Source organism: Pleurodeles waltl, chromosome 4_1 (genome assembly GCF_031143425.1).
Source record: "Pleurodeles waltl isolate 20211129_DDA chromosome 4_1, aPleWal1.hap1.20221129, whole genome shotgun sequence".
NCBI lineage: Eukaryota > Metazoa > Chordata > Amphibia > Caudata > Salamandridae > Pleurodeles > Pleurodeles waltl.
In genome coordinates, this window is record NC_090442.1 from 313,948,850 (window position 1) to 313,967,859 (window position 19,010).

Genomic DNA, 19,010 nt, shown 5'->3' on the forward strand with positions numbered 1-19,010 from the left:
AATGAGATACATAGCTATTCACATCATGTATTTTCCCACTTTTGTGTGACAGTAACATAATGTACATTTTCCGAGAATTGTTTATATAATTGCCACCCCAAGCATGCCTTCTTATCTATTGTTTGGAAACATAGCTGTGTCAGGGGTCCTACCAGATCTGTATAAATACATCTCACACAGACAAGATAATCAGAGAGATTCCTACCAGATGCCATCAATGCTATCTATGCTACACGTCGCCTTGATGCAGACCCAGCCTTTGTGTCACCTCAGAGTCTGATCTAGAGACCTCATTCCAAGGTAACAAGGGTTGGGGGTTCTTCTCATGGACATGATACAGCTTAAGTTTAACACACCTGGCTCTCTTTAGATTAGAGATTAGGTTCATCGTGCTAGGGTATTAGGGTTTATTTCACACCTGCTTTACATCTTGTTATTGCAAGATGGTGGGGATCTTCGTATTCATGACTCTCATTTTTACAATTCCGTTTCTTGCATTGTTCATTATCCTAATCACTGCAGCCCATGCAATTTGCAGTAAATTGCAGTCTTGTTAATAAAACCTATTGAAAACCTCACTGCATCTCCTTCTTTGCCTGTGTGTGGACTGAGACATGTTGCTCATGTGAGAAAAGGGTAATCTCCGTTTAACCATGAATCCCCTGAGATGTCGCACTCGTCCATGCGTAAAGGCTGACACAAATCACCTTTTACTATTTGGGTTTTTGGTGAGGTACTGCTTGTGAGCCGGGAGGGTTGGGTCGACAGTTGTGACTTCTTGTAGGATTGGTCTAGTCGACTACAAATAAAAGTGCTGTCATCCCTAAACCAGCAGTCTTGCCTAGAGCAAGAGTCCAACTACGACAAGTCCACAGATAAAATGAGCAATCTGATGATGGTCTACAACATTCAATACGGAAAATATAGACAGAAACTATGTACAAAAAAAGATAAACAAAAAATAACTCAAGGTTCAAATACCTCAATGGGAGCGCTCACTCTATCCTACCACAGGAAAAGGCCTCTATAAGTAGAAATAAATATATATATATATATATATCACCTGCTCACTGAGATATCCTTCAGTTCATTTGGATAACGGGATACTGAAGTGAATGGCGACCCCGTGATGATGCTACCCACAAGATCATCCCATGGTAGTAACATTCACCACTGAGGGTAGAATACGTGGTTGAGGGTCTGTTGAGAAAGATCTCAGAGAGCCTGGAATTATATGGTATGAGGGTTCACTTCTTTTGGTTATTAGTTTAAGTATGTATCAAGCATGTGTATAAAATGTACTTTTTTTATTTTGCAGTTAAAACAGTTTACAAGTAAGTAACACTTCAATTTCAAAAGTTGACACATGCAATTTCTCATAGGAGTCAATGGAGTCCTGAGGGAGAAAAGTGTTAGCACAGAAAGCAGGTTAAGTACACAACTTACGATTCCAGTCTTCGGGTGTTAGGATGTCCACTTGTCAAATTTCAAGTTGACCCCAAAAGCACACCACCAGCAACACCGGGCCAGCCGGGTGCAGAGATCAAAGTTGGTGTTGGGTTTGTAATGGAATCCTATGAGGACAGAGGGGACTTAGGAGAAAAGCAATTGAAGGTAAGTACTTGTGGTTTCAGGACACAGGCCTGGGGTGTTTAGGTCAGTACAATGGGGGCCACAGGTCAGCACTAAACACACACCCTCAGCGGCACATGGGTGGGCGGGTGCAGGGTGCACACACAGAGTAGGGTGCCCAAAGCTTTTCAATGAGGGAACCCCGGGGGCCACAAAGATGCTGCAAGCTGGGTCCAGGGGGCCGGTCCCAGAAAACCAAAGGCCGGAAAGATATGAGAGGCACCCGCTAGATGTTGCTGGACGATCTGTCAGATTCCACTAGCTGGAGTGCCCTGGGGCTCTGTAACAGGAGGCCTGAGCCTTTGAGGCTCACCGCCAAGTGTTACAGTTCCTGCAGGAGGGGGGGGGAGGGGGGGCAGGGCGGGGGGTGAAGCACCTCCACCTAGAGCGGGCTTTGTTTCTGACCCCAGAGAGCACAAAGGATCTTACCCCATGAGGTCAGAAACTTGTCTCTTAGTGGCAGGCTGGCACACACTGGTCAGCCCTGCACTAAAGGGCTGGGTAAAATACATGGGGCATCTCTAAGATGCCCTCTGTGTGCATCTTACAATAAATCCAACACTGACATCAGTGTGGGTTTATTGTGCTGAGAAGTTTGATACCAAACTTCCCAGTCTTCAGTGAAGCCATCATGGAGGAGTGGAGTTCGTAATGACAAACACCCAGCCCATGTACTCAATATGGTCACACTTCACTTACAATGACTAAGAATGGACAGACACTGTAGGGGCATATTGCTCATGCAGATATGCCCTCACCTGTGGTATAGAGCACCATGACTTGGAGCTTGTAAGGTCTGCTAGAGGGGTGGCTTGCCTATGCCACATTCAGTGGTCTGTGGGCATGGCACCCTGAGAGGGATGCCATGTCAAATTTGCCTTTTTTCTCTCCACCAACACACACAAGCTGCAATGGCAATGTGCATGTGCTTAGTGAGGGGTCCCTTAGGGTGGCACAATACATGCTACAGCCCTTAGGGACATTCCCTGGTCACAGAGCCCTTGGTATCACTGCTACCTTTTACAAGTGACTTAGCTGTGTGCCAGGGGTGTGCCACTTGTGAAAACAATGGTACAGTTTTGGGAAATAAGACTGATGCTACGGCCTAGATAACAGGACCCCAGCAAACTCTTAATCAAGTCAGCATCAATATCAGTCAAAAAGTGGTGGGGTAACTATGCCAAAAGGGGCACTTCCCTACAACCTTCACACAATGCATTTTACAGAAGTTACTGTGCTCCATAGGCCTCACAGCTCCCTGTCTTTGTTTTTAGGGAATTCTCCTTAATTTTGCTTTTCTGGGGGCGTGGTCAAGCTGGCAATGGAGCCCAGAGCCCTGCTAATCACTGCCTGAAAAGGGGGGGGTCATCATCCTGAAATAGCCCCCTTCCAGGCCCGCAAATGTTGTCTCTGTCCCCCGTTGGGTCCCTAGCGCCTGCAGAAGGGACTGCAGAGCTGGCAGAAGGGAAAACCGAGGGAGGACGGAGGCAGGTGCAGGAGAGTGGACATGGCCGCACAGAAGCTGACGTAGGCCACGTGTATTGAGCATCATGGCAGCAGAGCAACAGAAGAGGTTTCCTTCACCTGGACCAGAGCCGGGTCACGCTGGGCAGCCGGGAAGGAGAGAACTCGGGTGGCCTGTGTGACTGGTGGCGGTTCGGCCTGGCAGCGCAGGTATAGATGATTCTGCTGGCCGCTGAAGAGAAGTGGCAGCTGCCATTTTGTCAGCACAGCCCAGCAGAGGCAGCAGGACTGGTTGGAGGCCCCGGCCGATTCGAGGTACTGTGTTCTTCTTCTCCCCCCTCCTCCTCCTCCTACTGCTTTGGGAGAAATTAGTGGCGGGTGTCTTCCTCCCCCACTCCTGGGACAGTGGCATACAGGGGCAGAGAGCAATGAGGGAGCAACTTGGGCCCCCCTCTGGGCTACTTAAAATCCTGCGGGCGACAATGGCAATTGCCCTGCAGGCCTAACTGGGGTCAGAAAGGGAGACGGGGGACGATGGAGGCCTACTGGGGGTGGCTGGGACCCTCCCCTTTCCCCAACTGCCCTCCCTGGGGTGGTGAGACCCTCAGCCCAATGGGGTTGTGAGGGGCCACCGAAGCCTGGGTGAGACCGGTTGGTAGTGGGGGACCAAAGGTGGAGGACAATGACGCCGGAGACGCACGGACTGATAGACTCTATTAAGAATTACTGGAGGGAAAACTTCCTGCCTGGGGCCTTCTTGTCTCCCCCCACACACCTCCCCTTCTGACAGAACCGGTTGGACACTGCACAACATCTCCCGCTGCAGCACTGGTCAGAGCTCGCTCAGGAGCAGCGTTAGTGGAGGACCATGGGGAAGCAGCACGCTGGCAGGGAAGCGCCCGCAGAGAGTGCCCCCTGGGGTCCCTCAAGGGAAGCTGAAGATGAGAATGAGGCTCTGACACAGCACACCACAGCAATTTTAGCGGCCATACACGACACCAAGATCGCCCTGGAGACACAGATTGCTGCGCTCCTGTGGGAGGTGAGCCTCCTGCAAGAGGACCATGGGAAATTAAAGGATCGAGTTTAAAAAAACAGAGGGTTCTTTGGAGACAACGGTCCCGCAAGCAAAGGATCTCAAGCACAAGATGCCCATCATGAAGAACGAACTCAAGATAATGGCAGGCAAGTTGGAGGATACTGAAAGTTGGTGCTGAAGACATAGATCCGGTTGGGCTCTTGGAGAAGGTGAAGGCCCCGTCATTGGACTTACACATATAGACCTGGCTGGGCACCACCCCTGGGGTGGTGATGGACAGGGAAGTGGTCTCTTGCCTTTCCTTTGTGTGGCTTTGCACCAGAGCAGGGATCGAGGGTCCCTGGACTGGTGCAAACCAGATTATGCAAGGAGAATACCAAATGTGCCCTTCAAAGCAAGCATATATTAGGGACTTACAGGAGTACATGAATGTGCCAATTGTGGGGCATAAAGGGTACCAAAGCAACCACATTTAGAGGAGAAAGTACAACCACTGGGGTCCTGGTTAGCATGATCCCAGTGAAAACAGGCTAAACACAATGATAAACAGACTAGTCCGCACACTCATTTGGTCGGATGGGCAGCCTAGAGCCCTTCGTACTCTGCAAATGTCAAAATATAAGGGGGGTGTAATGGGTTCTTTGTCCCTGAAGCAAATAAAAGGGATATTGGAATAAGATGACAGGCGCAGAAGGTAGGGTTTAGTTAGTTTATTCGTGTCTCGGTTTTAAGGATGGCTTTTTATCCCTTGTTTTGTTCACACGGATAACGCACTTGCAATCCAGAAATAATTAACAAAAGTTCCCCTTCCTTTTTTTCTCTTTCAGGGTTTTGGTGGTAGTCGGTGAGTAACGCGGCCCGGCCTTGGGAAGGTCTCCGGTCCTCCTCTTCGTCAGGGGGCCAGGCTCTCCAAAGAAATAGAAAGGAGGATAACAAAAAAAAAACAGGCAAGTGGGATATATATATCTAAGGTAAGTATATAGGGTTAGTAGGGCGGTGAGGGGGGGGGGTAGGTATAAGTGAAGGGAAGTGAGGTTTTAACTGTCCTTTGGTTGTGGTTTCCCCCCCTATGGGTTTTCTCAGACCTTCTCCTCCTTGTAGAAATCCTTTGGTGGTTGGTTTTTGTGAGGTTAGGTTTACTTTAGGGGTCTTTGTTATATGGCCTCCCCTTCCCGGCAGGACCTCCCTTCCCTTCCCTTGGCTCCCCTTTTTCCTAACAACCACCCTCTAGCAAACCCCCAGCTGCGGTACGAACGTACCTGAGGTGGCCACGCCCCTCCTGGGACGTGGCCGGCACTTCGGCAGCCTCCCGGCTTCTCTCCGACGGGGGCGGGAGAGCCCCGGGGCTCTCCTCTCTCTCTCGGGGTCTCGGTTCCTTCGGCGGGTTCCTTCCTCTCTGTCGTCGGCGTCCCGGTCTCCTTCTCCTCCGGCCGCGCACGTCGAGATCCCACTTCCGTCTCCTCTTCCTTTTTGTCCTCTTTTGGTCCGTCTTTTCTTTTGGTTGTCGTCCAGACGCCGAAGGCGTCTGACGTCACAGGCTCGCGTCCGTCCCGCACACTGTCCTGGAAACCGGCGTCCGGAGACGTCCGGTTACAGGGGGCATCACCATTCCTAATATTCAGAAATACTATGAAGCGGCACAAGTGAGCATTCTCAACCACTGGGCCTTTGCCCCATAGGAGGACCCAGCGTTCTAGGTCAACAGGGAATCCATGCATAACAACAGCTACTTACACTGGCTATGCAGGGGTAAACTGGGAACCGTATTCAGCCCATCAACAGCGAAGGTCATCCAGATATGGTGGAAACTCACCAGAGTAACAGGGTGAGCTAATCGTCTAACCCCAAGGACACCTATATGGGAGGGCACGTGACTGCCCAAGGTGACCGATTTGTGTGGGTTTAGGGGCTGGGACGCCAAGGGGATATCGTCCCTGCCCGAGGTGTGGGACGAGAATGGGGTGGTACCATTTTCATATCTGAAAAAAGAATACCAAATGTCGGCTACACAATGGCTACAATATGCTCAGCTGAGAGCGGCTCTAAGCCTCAGCATTCCTGTAGAGTCGGGAACACAGGAGGATGCTCCACTGGAGCTAAGACTCTTAGAGGGTGTGATACCTGGGAAACTAATTTGTCTCACATGTGGCACTATAATGGGAAACATGCAACTGTGACTAAACACCTTATTGGAGAGGTGGAGAGGGGATTGGGGGGAGCTGGAGGGGGCAGACTGTGTGGAGGAGCTTATGTTCCCAGCCGAGGCAGCCATTCCTGCATCGCTTAAACTAATACAATTCAAAATACTGCACAGTGTGTACTACACAAGATCCTTGCTGTACAAGATAGGGAAGGCAGCAACTGCAAAACGTCGGCGAGGCTGTGGGAACATAGCACTTTTTATCACACCCTATGAGGCAGCCCTAAGATTGTAGGGTTCTGGAGGGAGGTGGGATAGGCTGAGGAGGATGCCACGGTAACCCCTCTGGAACTGAAACCAGAAACAGCACTCCTGGAAATATGGGAACAAACAGATCATTCCAGGTATCAAAAGCTATTGATTAATCTTGATTTCCTGGTGGCTAAAAGAGACATAGCTAGAAGTGGGGATCTGGGATACCACCAGGATACAATGAATGGTGCCAAATCCTGGAAAGGGAAACATATCGGGGCACAGGTAAGGAAAAGAAGTATGATAAATTATCGGGGGATTGGAGGCAGGGTAGGTAGAACACTGAAAGCCCAGGTGGGATCTGGGACTTGGCGAAAGATCCCAGATACAGAAGGAAAGATAATGACCAGCGGGGCACCTAAGGGACACTGAAGGGCCTATGGAAGCAAAGTGTACAAACACTGAATGTCTATAGCACTAGACCCCCATACGTACAACAATGTTCTGAAAAGGAAATGTACCAAAGTGCAGGGGGGCGGTTCTGTTTTCTCTCTTGTTTTCTTTTCACTGTCTTCAGATATGTATGTATCTTTGATTCAGTTCGAATTGCAACCAATAAACTTTTATTTTTTTAAATTGCTTTTTCCATCCACTTTGATCATGATTTTTTCTAAGTTCTTTGCCTGAAGTTTTCTTCCTAATTGGCTATAGATCATAAACCAAGGTATGCCACTACAGCTCCTGTGGACCCCTACTTTCTCACAAGACTGCCCCTAAACGATCTGACGGTAACAACACTAGCAACCACATATTGGTAGTCCTGCTTGTTATCCCATAGTGATGTATGTTGACACAAGTCACCCTTTGCTCCTCTAGTTTTGCATCTGTGGAATAAGAGTTTGTTGATGACCTACTAACATCAGTCTCTTCGCCAGAAGGTATGTGCCTCAACACGGTGTGGATCTAGTGTGATAAAGTATTATTCAGTGGTACTCTTGCTCTCAGGGTCTGTTACCTAGGCATCGCCTAAATGAGGAAACCCTTTCCAAAGCATCTCACACAGTACATCTCACACAGTACATCTCGCATAAAATCCCTTGTGAACACGTGTTCAGCATCTTTGAAACCAGCAGAGATTTCCCATTGCCCTTACTGATAACATCAATAAAGCAGAATACTTTTTTAATGTTATCTCCTAAATTGCCTACAGGAAACAAAACTGCTTAATCAGATTGCAATTATCCAAAATCTTTGCTAATATTTTGGCACCTATATGAATAAGATTGGCCAAGATGAAGTTGGCAGCATTCTTAATATTGTCCTTTCAATTTTCAAAAGCATCCACTATGCACTATATTCCTCAATCCAGATTTGTTCCCGCTCTCCCATTACAATGTCCACTCCTCTTCTGGCTAGACATGCAACTAACTATACACCACTTGGACAATTACTTTATCCTTTGGTGATTTGAAACTTCAAACTTCTTGGAACAATACTCACTTCTTCCAGCAAATTCAAGGCAGCCCAGGGCCTTTCCAGTCATCCCAGGGTGCTGGTCTTATCTCTCAAAGATCCTCTGAGTCAGCCAGGCTCCAGGATAGGCCATGCCTCCTCTCTGTGTGGGTTTTGCTTTTGTTTCAACTCTTGCAGAAGGCGGCCAAGACTCACCTTTGCCACTGCTTGAGAAGCCACTTGATCTCCCAAGGGCCACACCAGGACTTTGCAGAGACCGCCAGGAGTTTGCAGGAGCACACCATCTCAAAGTGACACCTTATCACCTCACTTTGGGGACTACTTAGTGTGTCCACATACCTCTTTCACAGCAATTGCCACCTTACCATCACTTCACAGGGGCTGTGCTGGTCTCTGCCACCAGGGCCTATTGGAGCCCTAGGTCTCCAGGAACAGGCGGGATTCAAGTTGAGTTTGGAGGAAGTTTCTCCCTTCTTCCTCCTCTCCTGCAGGAGGAGTCACAGCTTTACGAGTGCCCAGTCCAGGGAGCCACACACGCATTCCAATACATTCCAAGAAGGCATCCCTAACTTGCCTCTAGCGAGGTCTCTTCATATTGTAGCATCCACCATCATTAAACAGCGCAGGGAAGACTTTGTTACCACGTGCATCCAGACAGATTTGGTGGGCTCCCACCATGCCTCTGCAAAGCCCCTCTATTCAATGGTCCGTCTCGTATCCAGGGCCTGCATTTGAGCTGATGTAGTTGGGTCAGGCAGTTGTCGCATTATGTCATGCTGATTAGAAAGATGCAGCTTATCACCAGTGAGGGTATCCAGCAGCCACAAAGACCTCGGTCCAAGCATTCAACTTCATCTTGTGTCACCCACAAATTACATGCATTTTTACCAAAAACTGTTAACCTATATTTGTGTGTTTGACCACTGAGCTGCCGTTGGCCCCTATGTGGAATCTTCTCCCTCATTTGAGCATGCATACACACTGAGAAGCCCTACATATTTTGTAGTGAGACAGCGTACCAAGGGACTTGTGGCATGCAAGAAAAGAGTAGAACATCACATGCCCTGCTGATGCACTAGGATTTTAATAGGCCAGTCTGGTGATAAAGTGCATGCTGGCATTTCCAGAGATTTTAAAAACAAGGATTTCACATTCTGAACAAGTCACCACAAGAAGCGCCAAAATCATTTACTGTATGCCACCAATATTCCTCCAAGATATCTAAATGTTCTAAAATAAATTGCACTGGTGAGTGCTACTGATGCCACATAAGATGCTTTTATTGTGACTATGCAGTGAAAATAAATAGAATAGATTATAAAAAAAAAAAAAAAAAAAAGTAATACCTACCAGGAAATATGTTTGACTGATTGCGTTCAATATTCTTGGAATCATCTTCTTGAGCATTGTTTTTATCTTCTCTATCTGTAGTGAAACACAATATTGCATTAGAAAATACACAATACATCATATTCTAGTTGGACATTTAAAAGTATTAGTTCAAATGCACAATTATTTGAATTAAAGATAAAAATCAATCCACATTAAGAAACCCAGAGTGCTATAAAAAAAGGTTCACTACTAGTGGCACAGAGTTTTTTTTAAGTATGCTCCCCCACAGGACCACAATTGTCTGACTGGGACACAATCCATGATTATAAAGTCGGAACAATTCAGTGACCATAGAATTGTCCAGACAGGATACCTTTAAGAATACTCTACCTTGGATCATACGAAGTATTCTTCCTCACAGCTGAGGTATGATAATATTTACCATAAGAACTCGCCAAGAGTAGTCCCTGTATTTTGTGCTTGATGCACTTTGGTAATGTAGTTCCTGCGTCCCCACCGTATGAGGCAATATGGTACTCCAGAAACTAGTTTATCAGTGATCAAAATGTAAGTTATTCTGACTAAGGAGGAATACATTTTCACAATTTCACTGACTGGCTGACATGGATACTTAAGCATCAAAGAAGATTTGTAAACAATGTATCTTGGGCACTCTTGCACTGTCTACTAAGACTCCACTACTGAAGGTAAGTGAAGAAACAAATTAAGTGGTAGAGACATATTCTAGCTGCAGATTCCTTATCTTAGAATTTACCCTAGGATCAGACAGGATCCAGAGATTTTTCTTCGAGCAGCACCCTTGCGCACAGTCAGGTGCCATCGGTCAACTCCGTATGCATCACTGGCATCATGGTTACTGTGATGGGGTCGTATTTAGGCACCACCCTGGTACACTGACGTCAGTTTCTTGTTATGACTTTCCACGGTAGTAGCACAGAGCCATGAAGAACACTGATATTGGTGCACCAGAACTAGGGCCGTGAAAATGGAGTCCGTGTCCCTAGAAATCAGATCGCAAAACGGGGAGGATGGGTGGGTCGGTAAGGAATCTGCAACTAGAATATGCCTCTACCAGATAATTTGTTACTGAAGGTAAGTAATTTGTTTAACTGATAGAGACTTTTAGTTGAAGATTCCTTACCTTAGAATGGATACCCAAGCAACACCATCCTCGGAGGTGGGCTGAAAACCAAGATCAGACAAAAAAAATCCTGCAGGACCGAACAGCCAAAGTAGCCTTATCTGTGGACCTGGCTGTCCAGGAGGGAATGCTTTGTGAAAGAGTGCAGAGAAACCTCCATTGCTGCCTGGCAGATGTCCAGGACCGGAACTCTGTGTGCCAATGCTGTGGTTGCAGCAGTAGCTCTGGTGGATGAGCATGCAAACCCTCAGGGGGTTGCCTCTTTGCCAAAGGGTATCACGTCTTGATGCAGAGGACAACCCATTGAGAGATGGTCCGCTTCTGCATCACCCATCCTTTCTTCGCACCCATCTAACCTATAAAGAGTTCATTGTCCACCCGGAAATCTTTTGTACGATTGAGGTAGCACACCAAATGCTCTTTTTGGATCCAAAAGGTGGAGTCTCTCCAGCTCATGAGAAGGATGTGGGTGCGTAAAAAGTAGGTAAGGTGATGGAATGGCCTACTTTAGAAAGGAAGAAGGCTCTGGCACGAAGCACTACTTATGGACAGATAGAAATGGAGGCTTCAAAGAAAGCGCTTGAAGCTCACTCACTCTGCGAGCAGAGATAATGGCAATACAAAAATCGGGTTTCAGTGTGAGGAGCCGCAAGAGGCAATTATGTAGTGGCTCAAGAGGATAAAGCAATGGTATGTAAGTACCAGGTTCAAATCCCACTGCAGCATCATGAACAGGGTAGGGGGGAACATGTGAGTGAGTCACTTAAGAAACCTCCCAACTATGGGAGATTTGAAGAAAAATGGTTGGTCTGGCAGTATAAGGAAGGCTGAGATGGCAGACAGGTAGCCTTTGAGGGTGCCCTGCTGGGCAAAAGAGAGGATGATCAGTAGAACCGCAGACAGAGGTACAGAAAGGGGATCAACAGATTTGTTGGTACACCAAGCCACAAATTTGTTCCAACGCCAGGGGTATACCGTTTTGGTGGAGGGACGCCTGGCTTCCAAAATAACTTTACAGACTTCAGGAGGAAGGTTGAAAGCTGTCAACTGCCGCCGCTCAATCTCCATGCAAGAAGGCGGAGACCTGACAGGTTCGGGTGGAAAACCATCTCATTCAGCAGTGACAGAATGATCAGAGAATCGATGGCCATGCTCAGAAGCCCGAGATACCGTACTCTTTGTGCCTAGTCTGGAGCCACCAGAATTACTTGGGCCCGTTGTTCTTAATCCTCTTCAGAACTCTGGGAAGAAGTGGTATTGGCGGAAAGGCATAAAGGAGGCCCAATTCCTGTGCCCAGTCCTTTTCAGGTTCTTCCAGTTGAAAGTCTAAAGGATCGAGCGACCCCGCCACATTTTCCCAGTACCCATAACAATAAGGGTCAGGATCCAACCTGGGAAATGTAGGCCCGTTGAAGCCAGAACCAGGCTTTGAGCGATGCCGGTCTGCCTCTGGGTCGGAGTATGGGTTCGACGGGGGCATGGCCTAGATGGCGGAGGGAGCAGACATGAAAAACTCTGCTCTGCCGTGGCCCATACTAACCACCGAAATACTGCAGAGTGGCTCAACGCTTCGGCGGAGGTGCTCCTCGGGTGATAGCTGAACCACCGGGGAGCTTTGGTCCACGACTGGAGCAGAAATAATCGGCAGCCGCGCAAAGGGAAGAAGCGCAGCCTTTTGTGAAGTCAAGAAAGGCCCCGTGAGACGCGAGAGCCGGGGGTGCTTGTTGACCCTGGACACGTAAGCTGAGGTGCTGAAGTGCACTGCGGACCTGACATTAGACTGTTGATAGCGTATTCAACAGACAACCAGATCAGGGAGTGATGACTGGGCCATGGGTCCTTGCATCATTGTTGGGCCCAGTGGCTCCTGATGGGACAGACCTACTGAGGGTCTGGTGAGAACTATAAAGGGAGCTCTGACTGGATCGGATACTCGCCGCCATGGGTAAATCATGTAAGAAGAGATATGGGAGTAGACCACGCTGAGAAGCTGCTGAGGTCAAGTACGCAGGTGATGTGGACGACCTCCCGTCAGACATAAGGGCCCAACGCTTGGTGACATCCTGCACGTGATAACGGCCACCCGTGAAGTACTAGAAACAAAGATTGACACCTTTGGAGCAGAGTTTGGCCTATTAAAAGATGACCACCGACGGTTGGCTGAGAGGTAATGCAATCACCACTGATGTCGCTGGAAGACAAAGTGAGAGCACTTGAGCAAAGAGCCGAAGTTGCGGTGAATCATTCTAGAAGGAACAATATACGGATACTGGGAATCCCTGAAAAATCAGAGGGCCGGGACATGCTTACGTTCCTAGAAACCCTGATTAGGGAGGAACTTGCACCAACTGGACTTTCCGCGATATTTGCTCTGGAGAGAGCACACAGGGGTCCTCCGTACCCACCCAGACCTTGGGCCCCAGCTACAGTGGTAACAGCGAGGCTCCTGCACTATAAGGACAGAGAAACCATACTAGCCCACGCTCGGAAGAAAGGAGAAAAAATTATGGACATTAGCAGAATTATGATGTTCCCCGATTACTCTAAAGAAAATTCGGAGAAACAGGTTCCTAACTGCAAAACAGAAGCAGAGACAAATGGGAGTGTCCTATACTATGACCTTCCCGGCCTGACTCAGAGTTGTATCGCAAGTCACCACTCTCTTCTTCAATACGCATCAGGAGGTTTGGTCCTGGATCAAAACACAACCAGTGCAAGCCCCTCAGGAGGCACAAGACACTTAGTCGCCACGCACGAAATGCTCAAAGCAAAAGAAGCGGGACCCCCCCTCAGTCGAGGAGGCAAGGCAGGCCAGGCTCTTGAAGATATTGTGGCCTTTGGGGGGGGCGACCAGCCATGCCTCCCAGTTTAGGAACCCAGCTGGGTGAGAACAATGGAACTGCCTCAAGTAATGTCTCAACATGGTCAGATCAATCGGACCTATCAGATTCTGAGGTGGAACTCCCCACAGTTACTTCCCTGACGGCAGATGGCGTCCTCTGAGGACAGAAAGCAGGAGGACTCGGATGGGGCAACAACCGATAACCACTGGAACAAAGGAGACAGGAGAGAAGGGCCCAATCTCTTAGCTTCTGTGGTATTTGGAGGGGAGAGCAGCAGGGCCCATAAAGAAGGGAGGACAAGCCCTGAAGCCTAAGACACTAAGATTAAAAATATGCCACTCCTATACAGCCAGTAAACTACCCCAATGATTGGTGCAGTGTGCGCACCGGCACATGGTCCTGAACCACCCTTCACCCGGAGGGGTGGAAGATACCATGCATTTGGTGTCTGTTTCTTTAATTTGGACAGGCTGTCATGACTACCAAAACTATATGATAACAGCCCTGGGGATAGGGTGACTACTGGCCTGGTTGGCTTTGCCCAATATAAGACGAACTCCAATTGTGGAGATCCGAACAGACTCTGGACTATCATTGTATACACAAGCTGAAGTCAATGGAGCCTTCCATGACTACTATGCTAGGTTATACAAGAGCAAATCCCAAGTATCCCCAGATGACATTAAGTCCTTTCTTGCACTGCTTACGTTTGCTAGAATATTATGGCAGGAGGCAGAATTATTGGGAGGGGATATTACGTTACCAGAAGTGAGGGCAGCCATAAAACATATGGCGTGAGGAAAAACCCCATGCACGGACAGCCTCCCGACTGAGTTTTAAGCCACTTTCACAGAGCAATTGGCACCTAAATTAGTAGAAATGCAGAATGAGGCCAAGCAGGTAAAGGTCCTTCCAGTGTCAACCAGAGAAGCACTAATGTTCCCCTGCTGAACCCGGGAAACAACTCCATGACATTAAGGACTATCGCCCGCTGTCAATCCTAAATGCAGACTACAAAATTCTTAACAGAATACTAGCAGCCAGACTCCTACACCATATTCCTCAGCTGTTACATAAAGATCAATCGGGCTTCATTCTGGGCCGCAACACAGCACTGAACATCCGTTGACTGCTGTTAATGCTAGAGAAAGCTCCGACCGCAACTCTGCGAGCTGTGATTTTATCAGTAGATATCGAAAAAGCTTTTGACAGCCTGGAATAGAATTTCCTGGCTGAGGTGATCAATAGTTTCCGCCTAGGTAATGTGTTCTTGAATTGGGAAAAACTTTGTTTTTTGGCCGAAAGGGCCAGAGTAAAGACTGGTAAACATATTTCTCCAAACTATGAGATAGGACGAGGCACCCGGCAGGGGTGCACCCTATTTCCGTTGTGGTTCACACTAGCAATGGAGCCCATCATGCTCCGGGCTCACCAAGGGGGCGATTATAGAGGCCCTACGGTGCTAGCTGAACGTCAGCATATTGCGCTCTATGCAGATGACCTACTGTTGTTCCTGCAGGACAGCGGGGTACACTTGGCTGGGGCCCAGTGGCTGTCACAAACGTTTGGTGATATATCGGGCCTCCGGGTCAACTGGGAGAGAAACAGCCTGTTTCCGGTCTGCCGAGACACCCCCCCCCCCACGAGTTGAATTGGGTTCATTGCACAGGGAACAATACTGCATTACATATCTGGGAGTGAGAGTTTATCACGCCCCCTCCGATGTTGTGAGGGCAACATCGGACGCACAATTGGCTCCCTGAGGAGGGCCATGGACTTTTGGGGCACACTCCCATTATCAGTGATGGGAAGAGTGGCGCTGCTAAAGATGACTGTACTGCCTTGTTTACTCTATTACTGTACCACCTTGCCTATTAAAATCCTGCAAGCAATTCTCCGGGAAATAGACTCTATAATTCCATCATTTATACGGGGAGCAGGTCGCTAGAGGGTGGAACTTTCCACTTTGCAACGACCCACCATGATGGGTGGGCTGGTAGCACTGAATTTCGAAGCACAGCTGCAATATTTAATGCAGTGGATGAGGAGCCGGCAGATCCCGCCTAAAGACAGGCGGATCGAAACACCGGCTGGGTCCAGGCTCATTCAGCTCCTTTTAAGGTTGAGAAACCCGGAACCACAAGAGACGAGGGAGTAGGAGGTGGTGGCATACTGGTGGCCTAGATGCCTGCAAAGAACAGGAACCAAACGCCCTTATTCTGCTGAGCTCCCACTTGATTCTTTAACAGACCTCCTCCATGATAATCATAGGCAGGGACTGCATCAACTTAAAGAAGCAGGAGTGCACAGGGTGGCAGACTTATTCAGAGATGGGGCATTACTCTTCTACAACAACCTGCAGACTGAATTTGAGCTAAGCCCTCAATATTTCCTGACACACAGGGCTCTAGTGACCACCATAAGGCAACACTGGCGGGTGGGCAGTACCTCCCACCCACTCAAGCTGCTTGTACATAGCAATAGCAGTGGGCATTCCGGAAGATACATCATAACCCAATACAGCCCTTGACACACCTACGTCAGAAGTGGGAAGCAGACATTGGCAAACCCTTCACAGATGAGGGATGGGAAATACAGGGAGTGCAGAATTATTAGGCAAATGAGTATTTTGACCACATCATCCTCTTTATGCATGTTGTCTTACTCCAAGCTGTATAGGCTCGAAAGCCTACAACCAATTAAGCATATTAGGTGATGTGCATCTCTGTAATGAGAAGGGGTGTGGTCTAATGACATCAACACCCTATATCAGGTGTGCATAATTATTAGGCAACTTCCTTTCCTTTGGCAAAATGGGTCAAAAGAAGGACTTGACAGGCTCAGAAAAGTCAAAAATAGTGAGATATCTTGCAGAGGGATGCAGCACTCTTAAAATTGCAAAGCTTCTGAAGCGTGATCATCGAACAATCAAGCGTTTCATTCAAAATAGTCAACAGGGTCGCAAGAAGCGTGTGGAAAAACCAAGGCGCAAAATAACTGCCCATGAACTGAGAAAAGTCAAGCGTGCAGCTGCCACGATGCCACTTGCCACCAGTTTGGCCATATTTCAGAGCTGCAACATCACTGGAGTGCCCAAAAGCACAAGGTGTGCAATACTCAGAGACATGGCCAAGGTAAGAAAGGCTGAAAGACGACCACCACTGAACAAGACACACAAGCTGAAACGTCAAGACTGGGCCAAGAAATATCTCAAGACTGATTTTTATAAGGTTTTATGGACTGATGAAATGAGAGTGAGTCTTGATGGGCCAGATGGATGGGCCCGTGGCTGGATTGGTAAAGGGCAGAGAGCTCCAGTCCGACTCAGACGCCAGCCAGGTGGAGGTGGAGTACTGGTTTGGGCTGGTATCATCAAAGATGAGCTTGTGGGGCCTTTTCGGGTTGAGGATGGAGTCAAGCTCAACTCCCAGTCCTACTGCCAGTTCCTGGAAGACACCTTCTTCAAGCAGTGGTACAGGAAGAAGTCTGCATCCTTCAAGAAAAACATGATTTTCATGCAGGACAATGCTCCATCACACGCGTCCAAGTACTCCACAGCGTGGCTGGCAAGAAAGGGTATAAAAGAAGGAAATCTAATGACATGGCCTCCTTGTTCACCTGATCTGCACCCCATTGAGAACCTGTGGTCCATCATCAAATGTGAGATTTACAAGGAGGGAAAACAGTACACCTCTCTGAACAGTGTCTGGGAGGCTGTGGTTGCTGCTGCACGCAATGTTGATGGTGAACAGATCAAAACACTGACAGAATCCATGGATGGCAGGCTTTTGAGTGTCCTTGCAAAGAAAGGTGGCTATATTGGTCACTGATTTGTTTTTGTTTTGTTTTTGAATGTCAGAAATGTATATTTGTGAATGTTGAGATGTTATATTGGTTTCACTGGTAATAATAAATAATTGAAATGGGTATATATTTTTTTTTGTTAAGTTGCCTAATAATTATGCACAGTAATAGTCACCTGCACACACAGATATCCCCCTAACATAGCTAAAACTAAAAACAAACTACAAACTACTTCCAAAAATATTCAGCTTTGATATTAATGAGTTTTTTGGGTTCATTGAGAACATGGTTGTTGTTCAATAATAAAATTAATCCTCAAAAATACTACTTGCCTAATAATTCTGCACTCCCTGTAGTGCTGGAACGCATACTGAAAGTCTCCCACAATGCCAGGTTTAAATTAACAAACTTCTACATTTTACATAGAGCATTTCTGACCCCTCATAGGCTGAACAAGATGCTCACGGTGAATGAGATCGAATGTCCCAGATGTGATGAAGAGGGGGCGGCTTTTCATATGTTCTGGAGTTGTCCACAACTACTTCACTACTGGCTGGACTCCCTTTCAATACTAGTAGAAAGAGAAGTTCCGAGAGACCCCGCCGTTGGCCTCTTAAGTGAATTTCCACATACCTCCAAGACTAAAATAACTAGTAAATTTATGGACCTGGGATTCATAGTAGTCAAACAGGAAATAACCTGTAACTAGAAATCTCCTCGGGACCCCAGGTGCTAGCTTAGTGCAAGAACTCCTGAAACAGGCAGATTATGAAGGGTAAATGTTGAACTTGGAGGCTCGAAGCGGGCACGCCCATCAGAGGGGGCCAGGGGGTAGGCAACCCTGGTTCACGAACTCAGGCAACTGGTCTCGCCCCCTGCAATATCTCCGACCAGATCCACATAGGGGACAGGCAGGAAAGAGGAGTATGGAGGTTGTTTGGACCGGGAACTACCACCAATTGGACATATTGACTATGCAGGACAAGGGGGTCAGACCTACAGCTGACTATTATTGAATTGAGTAGCTTTGCACTGTACAAAGGGGAAAGCAGTTGGGGCGTGGGGGGCTGGGATGGGTTTAAGGGGGATGAAGTTAACTGGGATGGGCCATTAGCTGATATACTGACATTGAAAAATGACACTGGACTAAGGTACATTAAATGACCTGTGTACTATCCCAGTGTTTTTTCCCTCAAAATCAATAAACTTAAAAAAAAAAAGTATGGGTTTGACATCGATTGTGGGCCCAACCGACGTCGGAAGCATCAACATCTTTGCCAGCGCCGGGGAAGGTCGCATTGGCATGACCGTTGTTGGTAAGGATCCAACAACGGATACTGAGGAGCCCTCCAGAGCTGGGGCCAAAGCTGCTGGTGCGGAACCCGAGGGGGCCCCTTCCGACCCCACTGAGCCGAAAGGCGCCATAGGGGGGCGGTCTGCCCAAAAATGAGGCGCATGGCCTCATAGAATTCTTTAAGTTGGGCAGGGGTGGCTCCGGCTCCCGGAAACTCGGACAGGAGTGGAGTCGACCCAGATACAGGCTCTGAAGACGGAGGCCTAGAGCGTCAACGCTCTTCCCACGTCGCATCATCTGAGTGCGAAGTCATCACTGCAACCACAACCACGCACGTTGAGACGACCAACCCCACCTGACAATGTGCAAGGGTAATGCTTGGAGAAAAAGCTCCAGATCCAGTCTGACCCCTGGGGGAAATTTTGAGGTAAGAAATCTGTAGCTAGAAGTCTCTATAAGATAATGTTGTTTATTCAAGTACATGCCCTATAGCCAGAGCATGGCTACCCCTCAGCCTGTCAACTACCAACTGACATCCCTGGAGCTGGAACTCGAAACACAGTAATGTTCCATGT

At 48.0% G+C, this 19,010-nt stretch overlaps 1 protein-coding gene across 2 annotated transcripts in view; it reads right to left on the minus strand.

The window, feature by feature from the left end:
• Positions 1–19,010, minus strand: part of FERRY3 (FERRY endosomal RAB5 effector complex subunit 3) — a 318,703-nt gene that overhangs the window by 148,598 nt on the left and 151,095 nt on the right. For both annotated transcript variants that reach the window (XM_069228412.1, XM_069228411.1), the window contains exon 10: positions 9,351–9,425. In XM_069228412.1, the coding sequence (XP_069084513.1) occupies positions 9,351–9,425 (75 nt within the window). The remainder of the gene's footprint in view (positions 1–9,350; positions 9,426–19,010) is intronic.